General features: G+C 35.9%; 1 protein-coding gene and 1 long non-coding RNA gene across 2 annotated transcripts; one reads left to right on the forward strand and one right to left on the reverse strand.

Annotated features, from left to right (window-relative positions):
- The first annotated feature begins 2,643 nt into the window (after positions 1-2,643).
- LOC132605236 (uncharacterized) lies at positions 2,644-3,475 on the forward strand. The gene is made up of 2 exons (XR_009569108.1): positions 2,644-2,889; positions 3,088-3,475. It is a non-coding gene; the product is annotated as an uncharacterized LOC132605236 (long non-coding RNA).
- Positions 3,476-7,727: 4,252 nt separating this feature from the next.
- LOC132606574 (small ribosomal subunit protein eS25-like) lies at positions 7,728-9,656 on the reverse strand. Its single transcript, XM_060320148.1, has 4 exons — positions 9,569-9,656; positions 9,418-9,489; positions 9,191-9,325; positions 7,728-8,055 (listed from the first exon to the last, which is right to left on the reverse strand). The coding sequence occupies exons 1-4, from the start codon at positions 9,569-9,571 to the stop codon at positions 7,942-7,944; spliced, it is 324 nt and encodes a 107-aa protein (XP_060176131.1). The 5' UTR covers positions 9,572-9,656; the 3' UTR covers positions 7,728-7,941.
- Positions 9,657-13,467: the final 3,811 nt, after the last annotated feature.

Raw genomic sequence — 13,467 nt, forward strand, 5'->3', positions numbered from 1 at the left:
CAAAATTCAACCCCATTTTCTTCTCCGTATTGTGATCTACCATTAGAGAGATTTTCCAATCAAACTTCCAATATTACTTAGCCCTTTAGGACTCCAATAGTTGAATTCTAACCTTGTCAACTTCACCCAAATAGGGACACTGTACAACTCATCCCTTGTTAATTCCATATCTGGATGCCAAGCTTTGACAATGAATGGTTTATTGTCAAAGTGGTAAATTCCACCTTGAAGTACCTCGTCCTTCCCCAAATCTGTGCTGAATCGCACTATCACAATACCATTCTTCAGCATTGAAACCTTATTTATGCCTAATTTCCCCCTGAGTCTTTAAATATATCCATTTAATATTAAGAAAGGGGGATGAGCTCCCAACACATAACAAACAACTGCATGTTTCTAATAAGCAATTTCTGTACTGATATCCTCAATTTCAAATTCACAGATTTGGGACTAACCATGTAGTTCAGCAGTGACCAATTCCAGTTTGAATCCCGTCTATGATATCTTCGTAATGTCAAAGTTATCCCAAATAGAGCTCTGCTTGTGCAACTCCGGTGCAATTTCTACTTCATTGGCCCACGATTGCTTGCTTGGGTTGCTCGACTTTTGAATTTCTCCTCCCAATCCACTTAGGCTTTAGATACCTTTGTTTCATCAATTTCGGCTAATTCACCAGCTGCATCTGGTGAGGACGGTTGGAGGTGACTTAGAATACTTCCCAGTCACGATGGGCCCGCATCAGGTGTCCGCTCTTAGCCCGTTTTTATTTGCTTTGGCAATGGATGCACTGACAAACCAAATTCAAAGAGAGGTGTCGTGGTGCATGTTGTTTACAGATGACATTATGCTTATTGACGAGTCCCGGAGCGGTGTTAACACGAGACTGGAGGTTTGGAGGCAGACCCTGGAGTCGAAAGGTTTTAAGTCGAGCAAGACTAAGACAGAGTGCTTAGAGTGCAAGTTCAGTGATGCTCAGGTACAGGACGAGGACGTGCAGCTAGATACTCAGGTCATCTCGAAGAAAGAAAGTTTCAAGTACCTGGGGTCGATCATCCAAGGGAATGGCGAGATTGATGACGATGTCATACATCGTATTGGAGCGAGATGGATGAAATGGAAGCTCGCATCGGGGGTGTTATGCGATAGAAAGGTACCGCCTATACTGAAGGGAAAGTTCTACAAAGTGGTGGTTAGACCGACTATGTTGTATGGGACAAAATGTTGGCCAGTTAAGAAAGCTCATGTCCAAAAAATGAAGGTAGCAGAGATGCGGATGCTGAGATGGGCATGCGGGCATTCCAAGAAAGATAGGATTCGAAAGGAAGTGATTCGGGACAAGGTGGGTGTGGCCTCAGTGGTGGATAAGATGTGGGAATAGAGGTTGAAAAGATTCGGCCATGTGCAGCGGAGAAGCGTTGATGCGCCAGTGAGGAGGTGTGAGAGGCTGGTAGTAGTGGGCCTGAAGAGATGGAGAGGTAGGCCAAAGAAGGCCTGGAGAGAGGTGATTCGGCAGGATATGGCGCTACTTCATCTTACGGAGGACATGACTGGAGATAGGAGGGGGTGGAGGTCAAGTATCAGGGTAGAGGGCCAGTAGGGGGCCGCGGGAATTTCTTTTCCCCATTAGGAGTATTATTATCTTTGTTCACTCGCTTATTTTTTTTTCTAGATCTCTCATATAGCTTGCTTGTTTCTTTCTTTCTTTCTTTAACGTCATTTATCCTATTATTTGTTGCTATTACTGCCTATTATTATTGTTGACTTGGCACCTTTTCTTAAGTCGAGGGTCTATCAGAAACAGTCTTCCTATCTCGCAAGGTAAGGGTAAGGTCTGCGTACTCTACCCTCCCCAAACCCCACCTCGTGGGAATATACTGGGTATGTTGTTGTTTGTTGTTGTTTATTTGTTCACCAGCCGCATTTGCTGATTCACTTAGGTCACCTTTTGCTTCACTTATCTCAGTCAATGTTTCATTAATTTCCCCTATAGCTGCTTCAATTTCCACCGTAGCATCTACTGGGACCATTTTAATTTGTTCCCCTTTCTTCCGTTGTTGTTTCTGGACCTGCGCATTGGCTTGTTGTGCCATTCATACCTTCTCTGTGGGAATCCGAGCTCTCTACCCCATGGACGGCGCACGTTAATATCATACGCCGAGAGAAAACGAGACCCTTTTTAAAAAAAAAAACGGAAAGGGGACAAAATTACCCCTGAACTTTGGAAAATAGTTCATTCATACCCTTCGTTATAGTTTAGGGTCAATTATACCCTTACCGTTATACTATGGGGTCAATTATACCCTTATGTCTAACAGCTGCCACGTGGCATCATCCCAGCCCTTCAAAATTGTTTTCCCCTCAAATAATTTTTTACCCACTAAAATAATCCAACCGGACTCGAATTTTTTTTTCCAACCAAGGGGTAATGGGTTGGGTCCGTATCACTTTGGCTGGAAAAAAAAATCGGGTCGGGTCGGGTTGAGTTATTTTAGTGGGTAAAAAATTATTTGAAGGGAAAATAATTTTGAAGGGCTGGGATGATGTCGTGTGGCAGCTGTTAGACATAAGGGTATAATTGACCCCATAGTATAACGGTAAGGGTATAATTGGCTCTAAACTATAACGAAGGATATGAATGAACTATTTTCCAAAGTTCAGGGGTAATTTTGGCCCTTTTCCGAAAAAAATAATTATTACATTTAATATTGAACATTTCCTTCTTTTTTTAAAAAGAAAAAAAAATCTTTTCTCTTCTTCTTCCCTATTTCTCTTTCATCTTTTCACCACCTCCACACGTTCTCCTCCAACTCCTCCACCCACCACCTTTTTACTGTTGATCATAAGCTTTATAAGCATCATCACTTAAAACATATCTTCAATTTAGCAAAGGTTAGCTCCATTCCTTCAAATTCAGATATCTGTTTACTGTGTTTTAAGAGTCTTTTTAAGGGTGTATAGAAGAGGAGAATAAAAAAATGAGAAGAATAAGGAGAAAATGCTTCACCATTCTTTCCGGTCACCAACAATAGGAAAAATGATTTAACTATATTTTTTTAGCTATTGATTTTCTTCTCTCTGTGTTGCTAGCGGCTTATCAATTTGGATATTGAGGTGTTCATATGGCGATGGGGCCTGAAAGATAGAAGCCTTTACATAATTTTACCTTACCATGTGGGTTGAAGTGGGAGAACCAGAAATATTTGAGGAGCACTAAGGTAGATTCCGACAGAGATATGTCTTCTGTTCATCGGAGGTCAAATGGGTCAGAATTGATTGGACCGGAGGTGCGAACCTGCACCAAAAATTCAGATCAATAAATGGCGATAGCGTGAGGGACGAAGCTGTGAGAGAGAAGCTGATGTTTGATCTCCAAACCAAGGCTGACAAGATGAAACACCCGATTTTGAGGGAAGGTTTAGGCCCCGTTTGTCCATAAATACCAAAAAAAAAAAAAAAAAACTTTTTTTTGAAATTTTAGATTTGGAGTTATGTTTGGCCATAATTTTTGAAATTATAGTTATTGGTGAAATATAATTGTAAAAGGGTAAAAAAAGTGAATTTTTTTTTTAAAATAAGTTTTTTGAGTTTTTGGTATTTCGAAATACAACTTCAAGTTGTATTCGGAATTTTCATGACCAAACGCTGATTTCGAAAAAAAATTCCGAAATGAAGTGAATAATTCTTATGGCCAAACGGGGGCTTAGAGTCTCCGGCACAAGCATCGGTAGCTATTTCCCTAGAAAGGAAATACTTCCTCCGTTTTAATTTATGTGAACTCATTTGACTAGGCACGACATTTAAGAAAGAGTAAAGATTTTTGAAACTTGTGGTTCAAAATAAGTCTTAAATATTTGTGTGACTGTAAATCATTTCATAAAGTGAATTTGTTTTCAAATTAGGAAATAGGTCATTCATTTTGACACAGACTAAAAAAAAATAGATTCATATAAATTTGGGAATGGGTCGGTTTTAATTTTGGATCGGGCCGATTTTTATTCATATTGTAATTGTTTTTTTAGTTTTGGACAAAATTATTTAAAAAGAATCACTAAATATGACGTGGCCAAACTAGAAAGCGAGTGGTTCAACAACACTCAATTTTGATCGTTAAAGTGAATTTTGGAAACAAGTTAAGGGGATCTTATGTATTTTCTCAATTCTAATATGTCTTCCAAGTTCCATGCCCTAGGAGAAATTATAATATTGCCTTATCTTGTTGTTTCTAGTACTAACCTCATCTTATTGTTTCCAATGTCCAAAACGCACATTGAAAGTTTTTAAAATATAATCCAGTGGAAATGCGTCAAAGACTTAATTTGTCTATTCGAAACTGAGCACTTTGCCATTTTTCGAAATAAACAGGGAGGTGTTTTTCCTTTTATGACCTTAGTTGACATATCAAGAAATTGAAACTTATTATCAGTTGCACTATGGAAAGAGGGTAATGATCCGGTAAATCTGTTATTGATCATTGAAAAGTAGGTAAGAATTAAGATAAGGGGTTGGTAGGATCAAGGATGAGTTCATCGCCCTTGATCCCATTGCAATGCAAGTCAGGGAACCGTATATAATGAAGGGTGAGCATGTTTGTAAGGCTTTTTCAAGAGACTCAAGGAAATTGCAAGAACAATTCAAATAAAAGCCATCATTTCCTACTCTCGAAACCCAGCGGGGCATTTCTTCTTTAATGTTCTTGTCTGAAATCTAATAAATTTGGTGACTTTTTAGTCTGGTAGAGGTATTATGAAGAAGAAAGATAGTTTCACATTAATGTGTTTTCTATTTCTTTTTTCTTGGGAAAAGGGTCCAAATATACTGCTGAACTATGTGGAACGATCATTTATACCCTTCTTTCAGACGATTTGTGGTGCTAATCATTTCCTGGTAGTGGGAAAGGACAAATGTGGACCAGTTTGGTAAGAACATGGGTAGTTTAACTAGGGTGGGCGTTCAGTTCTTTAGTTTGGTTTTATCAAATTTCGATTCGGTTATTTTGGTTTCAATTTTTTGAAGGTGGACACCGAACACCGAACTCAACTAGTTCGATTCGGTTCTTTCAGTTTCGATTTTTTTCAGTTCGATTTCGATTTTTTCAATTTGATTTTTTTGATATGATATTAGAAGCGATTCCATTTATACTAATTCATCTTCTCAAAAGCAATAAAACATAAAACTGACAAATTGAAATCAAAATCAAACAAACAGGATACACAAGAACAGAAAACCATAACCGTAATATAGGATTACTAGGTGTTATATACATACAGTAAGAATAATTAAGAAAATACATAAAGGACATACATTAACCCTAAAGACACATATTAGTCACCTTTCTTTGTTAAGGATATTTGATTTTCTTAATTGAAGTGAAAAATTAGAGATACAAAAGCAAAAGATGACTTGTTACAATTGGTTTTTTTTTTTTATTAAACTTAATGGGCCTGGACTTTTTTAATTTTTTTGTGTGATGTATTAAATTTTGATTTTTCGGTTCGGTTTCATCAAAGTTCAGTTCGGCTATTTCGGTTTCGATTTTTTGAAGGTGGACACCATACACCGAACTAAACTAGCTTGGTTCGGTTCTTTCAGTTTTTTGAAATTCGGTTCGGTCCGATTTTTCAGTTTTCGGTATTTATGCTCGGCCCTACTTTTGACCTCATCTATTAACAGAGTGCAAAAGTAAATCATTTCACACAATTCAGGAACAGATTTTTTTTCCCAAACGAAAATCATAACTATCAAGAGATTCAACCAATTGTTTCCAATCAGAAATCGAACTGAGAAACAAACTTAGGAGCGTAGCGGAAATTTCCTATACGTTATTTTGTCATGGAACAAAGATAAAGTAAATTAGCAATATTTTAGATTTGGCTTAACGCATATAAGGCCCCTTAAACTTGCTCTTTTTTTTCATTTTGACACATCAACTAAGTGTTGTTCCTATTGAACCCTCGAATTTGACCTTAAGTGTATCTATCAAACACAATCCGACTTACATAAAATATATGGTGAGTTTCATTTTTTATAGCCTTGCGCGTGAATGTTAATTGCATCCTACGTGAAAAATTCAACCAATTAAAACATCCCACCCATTTTTATTATACACATAGAAGTGTGCTACTATGTTATACAAGTGAAGCACCACCACTTAAACCAATCAAATAACAAAACTGGAAAATAAGAAATCAAAATTGGAAACTAAAATTGAAAATAAAAACTAAAAATTAAAACTGAAAAATAAGTAACCAAAACCGAAATCCAAAATTGGAAATCAAAAACTGAAAAACAAGAAACCAAAACTAGAAACCAAACTGAAAACTAAAAAATCAAAACTAAAACTTAATATCTAATGTGTATAATTAAAATGGGTGGAGTGTTTTAATTGATTGAATTTTCTACATAGGATGAGATTGACATTCACGCGCAAGGCTAAAAAAAATTGAAACTCACCATATGTGTTATGTAAGTCGGATTGCATTTAATAGACACACTTGAGACCAAGTTAAGATTCAATAAGAATAACATTTAATTGAGATGCCAAAATGAAAAAAAGGAATAAATTTATGGTAGACTTAAATTTTATCCACCTACTATCTAAAAAAAGATGTAAACAATCTAATTACTATAGAAGTTAATCGCAAAACCTAGTCAAATTATACTAAGCGCTCAAATAATTTGGATAGAAGTCTAAGTTTGCGTTCATAAGCCATTCCACAATATACTAATTACTAATTGATAAAAGAGAGATCAAATAATCGTGACAACCTTTCTATGGTGTTCTTTCTTATAGGCTAATATCCGATCCGCTAATAAGCCATTTTTTTGTGCGGATTGCCCCTCAAAATCACTGGTATTTAATTTTTACCCCTCAAATTGGTGATCTTTAATTTTTGCCCTTCGCCTAATATCCTAAGGTTCTGAGTTTAAATCAGCAAAAAAAAAAATTGCAAGGCATAAAATTGAATTCGCAAGCAGAATTCGCATGCAAACTCTGCCTGGGCAGAATTTTGCATGCCAAACAAAACAGTTACACCAACCTGATGGCAAATGGCAAACTCTGCCTTTCCTGCAAAACTCTATCTAAGACAAAGTTTACAGGCAAACTCTGCCCGATGGGGCATAATAAGCAAGCAATCTATGCCTGGCGATTTTTTTTAATTTTTGCCTGAGCAAAAATTCAAATCCAAAACTCTAAAATTTTAGGCGACGGACAAAAATAAAAAACCACCCCAAAATAGGGCATTACTGCGAATTGCCTCGAATAAGCAAAAGGACGACAAACACACCGTTTGTTCTCTTTATTGCCAAAAAAAATTCTTTATCATCTCTCATTCCAGATGTAGAAGTAGTTTCATTGCGTTCGACTACATTCTATAGAGACCTTCACTTGTTTCTGGAAACGCCATATTTGATATCATCTCTAAGGTTGTCAGAAACATAATCCGAGAACGTAATATAAGTTTACGTTTATCATATTTTATCAAAAATGAAGAGGATCGACATCTTTGGATGTTAGAATTGATCGGATACTAAATCAGATCACCCCCTTCCAGTACAGATGCTGCACCACCTGGTGAGAAAGATAGCACAAAGCTCTATACCCTCGTTACTGAACTTTACAGCAACCAGTTCGATGAAAAATTCCGCTAAAACCCATCATCACTCAGTCACAATCTCTGGGGGTGGGAGTGAACTCACTTGGAATCTAGACATGTAAGGGAAGGACATCCAGTTTCAACATCTAAGATAAGTAGAGATAGATAATTCAAATAAATAGGCTACACACGCGAAACATAGTCAAGGGTAACTGCAATCACAAAACCTATTGCTCAAAATAGCTGTAGTAGCTCATACTGTCGTGATATTCCAAATTAACTTTAGATAATGTCTAAAACAAGTAGGCCCTGCAAGAGCTTTATAAGCAAATGAATTTAACGCACACTAAGTGTTGGTAGCCCTGGTGTAAATCTGCTGGCTAGCATGAGAAGACACCATCCTGATTGAGCCTCTAGACATCAAATCTCTGATTGCCTTCCTAGCAAGTGATCCACTAATCTGAAAATCCAATAAAAATGAACAAATTAGCAAAATTACAATGGCATATCAGCATACAAACAAATGTGCTGAATCAATTATTGCTGCCAGTGTCAGTCAGTAGTAAAAGCAAGAACCAAGAAAAACACGATCTCATGATTGAGATTTAGCATAAGATGTGCATGAGCCCAAGGATAATGCAGCAAACTACGTTCAACCACAAGAACAAACCATTAAATATTAGTTCATTATCCTACATGGCATATGCTTTGATGGTTATCTTATTTGTCCCACAGGTTCTAAATGAACAGAAAACGTCATCCATTATGAGACACCACACAACAACGCCCTTCACCAAACACTCATAAGACCTCACAAAGGATACATATCTTGGAAGCTAACACAAGGAAAACGCTCAGGTGACACTGATTGAAACCTTAGAAGCCAAGCAATGGAAGCAACAACCAACAAACATCAAAGCAATGAGAGACTCCATAGATCTAAACAGTCCTGTTAATTATTCATCGTAGCAGCATAAAAAATAACATGTGAGTTTACAATTTCTAAGACTCTAGTGATCCAAGGATAACTTAAGGAATGCTATCTATTAGGTATTTTAACTACTCTACTACCTAAACACTCGTACTCACTACTAAAAAATCTCTATTTTCCAACTGAAAAATGCTAAGTGGCTATTTCCCATTGAATGTCGGTGAAAAAATCTAAATAGTAGTGTTTTCACACGAAAAAAATTATGAATTTTTTCAGCATTTCAATGAAAACCTATTTCCCACCATGCGTTTTCCCAATGAGGTGGAAACAAAGTATACATATCTGAATAGAATCATTCCACGTTACTTTAAGGTCCAAATCAATTTCACAATGCTCAGGGACAGATGTAGCACCTGGACAGCGGGCTACTGTTTATCTATACGCATAGAGGAATAATTAAGAAATATAATGTTTACTTAGGCTAAGTTTGCACCATCACTACAAAACTTTACTCCAGATCACAAACCTACAATCTACTTGACCATAAACATAAATGGGACAGAATTAACTTTCCAATATATATTTATAGATATAGATCTAGTGTAAGATAGACAATGTTCACCATCAAGTCAATTAAAATTAAAATAAGAAAGAAAATTAATACCCTGAGACGGTCGGAAAGGACAGAAGGAGTGATAAGCTTGTACTTAGGAGCTTCAGACAGAAGCTTCTCGTAGGTACCCTTATCGAACAAAACCATGTTGTTCACCTTTTCCTTTTGCTTTCCCTTGCTCCACTTCTGCACTCATGAATAAATAAAATCTAACATAAGTACCTTTACAATTCATCTAATACTCAAAATAAAACAGTTTAAAAGAAAGAGATGATGACCTTCTTCTTTTGCTTTCCACCGCCAGATTTTGCTGGCTTGGAAGATGGAGGTGGAGCGGCCTTCTTTGGAGCCTACAAAATTCAGAAGTTAAGAAAAAGTTAAGTATAATTAATAATATTGGAGATGATTGCTCGGTGGCGAAAAGCGTACCATTGATCGGAGGAGGAGGAGAGCGGCGGGGTATTAAGGCAGAAATGAGAGGGATATGAGAACCTAATGAAGTTTGTGTTTCTACTAGGGTTTTTATTTGCCTTTAAATTGGGTTAGATAACTGGGCTTCCTAATGGGCCGTCTAGCCCAATCAATTGCATGGGCCAATTTGCACGATTGTTCTTAGGAAAATTTACTAGACATAACTACCTCTAAGACCTATTTATTAATAATAGCTACCTTTTATTTATTTTTAATAGCTTAAATTAATGTCAAAATTACCAGTTGTAACTGATCTACAAGCGTCTCTGTATTTCCCCTAAACTTACGGCCCATGTTCCCCAATAACTCCCAATCTCTTCTCTTTTCAAATTAATTTCTCTCCCATCTTCAATATTTTCAACCGTATTATACGCCCATTATCTATTATTATTATTAGCACGATTCCATCTTCCTTAATAGTTACCCACACAGTGTAGGTAATGAATTTTGATAATTTATTAGAATTTTTTTACTTTCTTTGTTGTATTTTTCTATATTTATTCTTATATTTCATCGTTTTCTTTGTTTCTTTTTCATTCCTTTTTTTTTTCTGTTTTCAACCATTGTTAGAGTGTTTAAAACAAGATCTAATTCTCCATTTTAATGGCGGAAAGAGATACTCCAAGTAGGAATACTCGAGGTATTCCTCATACTTATGATGGTCCTAGTTTCTCTTTGGGATTTTCACAACAACAACTTCCAATTGCAGGAGAATCTGCTAAAATTGTTGCTGAGAGAAGAAGCAAGAAGATTCATGACCCATCAAGGATGCGTCAACTTCAACCAACTGAAGTTTCAAAACCGAGCAAGCCAAAAGATGATGTACCAGTCAAAAAAGGTTCTAAAGTTGCTCAACAAAATAAGAGAAAAGTAACCAAGCCTTCTTCAGACGTTAAGGGTAAAAATGTTGTTAAAGATGTAGATCTGGAAGAGGATGAACAGGTATTGATGAAATTTTTCGATTTTGTTGTTTTGTATTCACTATATTTTTGTATATTTCAACATAATTGGATATGCAATTCAGTATATTTCTGTGTATTTAATAAAATCTATATGTGCATCAACTGTAGTTTATATCATATACAACATAACTGTGGTAGTTGTTTTCATAGTTAACTGTATTTCAATATATTTCTATGTATTTTCACAAGTACATATGTTTACTATTCTGTACTTATTGATTTTAAAAGCTGTGTTAGTTGTGTTATGCAATTTTTTTTTGTGTATATTTTTCTTGGATATGCAATTCAGTATATTTCTTGTGTGTGTCTATGTTTTATACAATTGTTTCAGCCTTAACTTAGTGTTGCATTTTTATTTTAGGAAACTAAATTCTATGTTAAGAGTCATCCTGAAGAGGCTCCATCGATGCAACGGTACACTAATATCGAGGTGTTCAAAGATATCAAGAGTAAGCTAACTGTTCCACAATTAGAGATATTTTCCAAGACAATATTTGGGAAATTCCTCGGAATGCAACACCTGGAGGTTCAAGCACAGATTTTTAGGTGCTTCATGGTAAGAGCTCAAGGAAAGCACTTCTGATTGCTTTACAATTGATATAAATGGTACCGTATTGAGATTTACCATGAGAGAATTTGTCCTTATGAGCGGGCTAAATTGTGTAGCCGATGAAGGTCAATTTACATATGATGAGGAAAAATTGAATAGGATTATGGATGTATATTTTGGTGGAACTAGGAGTAAAGTAAAAAGATTGGAGTTCATTGATTGCTTTAAGAATAAGTGTTGGGGAGATAATGATGAGGACGCTGTTAAGTTTGCAATTTTATTTTTTATAAATACATACATCTTTTGCGGTGAGCCTAGGAAAACGAATATACCAAGGGTTCATTTTAAAGTGGTTGAGGATGGAAGGTATGTAGATTATCCATGGGGCAAAGAATCTTTTAACGAGTTGATTAGAAGCATCAGCAAGAAGTATTCTGCCACAACACAGTATTACAGGATCCATGGGATGCCACTGGCTATGCAAGTTTGGCTTTATGAGTGTTGTTCAAGAGTTCCATCGTATCTCGATATTAAATCCGGAAATTCCATTCCAAGAATGTTGAATTGGAGGTCCATCGACAGTCAGCCAAAATACAATATTTTGATGGAAGGCATTTTTAGAGACGGCAAACAGTCGGTAATATTCGAACACTCTAACTTATTTTTATGTTTTTTCATAGCATTTTATTTTGCAATTATGCCTTACTGATTTTATTTTGTACTCCACTGTTCTACTGTCCTATTATTGCTTTTCTGGTGGTTTTTTTCCTGATTTTTTGTATTTCACTATATTTCGGTGTATTTCCTTTTGCATTTTCACTATACTTTTTTACATTTCACTATATTTCTGTGTATTTCAGTGTTCAAAATGTAAGTGTGAATAGTTTTATAACACACTAATTAAATATTTATTTCTTTCTTCTTCAGAGCTGTACATTTGCAAATGCAATCCCCACTAGCAGTGAGTTGGAGAGCCTCCAATTGCCCGATGTTGTTGTCTGTCGAGATACAGTAGACAAAAATGTCTTAGTTGATGCCCATGAAGGTACCCAAGTCACAAATATGCCAGTGGATGCCTTTGATGATTTCAGTACTACTCCCCCCACCTTTCTAAGGGCAAACAGCAACAACGGATGAATCAGACAGATTCTCCACCTTCAAAGAGACGCAGACAACTTCCTGCAACAGCTTCCACATCTAAGAAACAACAAATCCACACCGAACCACATACAACTGTGAAGAAGAGTCACAAGGATCAAAAGGTTGCTCAAAAGCCTATTTTACAGAAGTCTGGTTCACCAAAGTTGAATGAACAAATGAATAGACCCCAAAATACCACAATCCTACGTGATGTCCCTACTGTATCCATGAAAGAGGAAATGCAATTGCTAAGGAAAGATTTTCAAGGAATCAGTAAGTGATTTTAGTTACGAAACAAAAAAAAATTGGTGTATTTAATTTACCGTTTCTAAACAAATTGAAATACTATTTTTGTTTAAATATTAGGTCGTTGGTGAGTTCACAAGTGAGTTGTCCAAGCTTCGAACTTTCATGGATGACAACTTCAAGAAGCTATTTGAAGCAATCAAGGGGAACAATTCTGTGGACAAGTTAAATGTGTGAAATAGCAATTGAACTAACATTTTAGACTCTTATTGCGAAATACAATTTATATTAATTCATTTTTTTATGTGAAGGCTACCGATAGTGAGGCGCCGGAGCATCAAACTGATGCTGGGCTACAGTTAACGCCTGAAGAAAACTTACGTCATGATTCTACCATTCAAACATCTCCGTCGAAACATGATGATGAGTCAATTAAGGTAAAATGAGTTTGCCATGTTCCAGTCTATAATTTTAAAGTTATGTTTTCCTCGGTATTTTCTATTTTACAAACTTTTGTATTTTATGGCGTTTCATTTGTATTTCACTGATACAATTGTCTATTTTACAAATTTTTTTTTTTTTTTTTTTTTTTGTATTTCTATGTATTTCCACCCCCACAGAATCAATCTAATCCTGACCCTATTTCTGTGTATTTAGTAATTCTCCAACCTTATATTTTTATGTTATGATTTTGTTTTAAATTTTGATTTTTTCTTATTCAAAAGGGTGTTGGACCAATGTTACATGAGGAAGTTCCGAAAATTGTAGTGACCTTTGGAAATTTAAGAGCAGATACACGTAAAGCTTCATCTGAAGAGATTAATCGGGCGGACAAAGGATCTTTCAACTCAACAGAGGTAAATTTTACATTCAATCTTATAGATCTTTTCAAGATACTGCTATACTTAACATTTATTAAATCTCTTTTTTTTTTTTTTTAGGGAATGGTCGCAGAGATG

Source organism: Lycium barbarum, chromosome 8 (genome assembly GCF_019175385.1).
Source record: "Lycium barbarum isolate Lr01 chromosome 8, ASM1917538v2, whole genome shotgun sequence".
NCBI lineage: Eukaryota > Viridiplantae > Streptophyta > Magnoliopsida > Solanales > Solanaceae > Lycium > Lycium barbarum.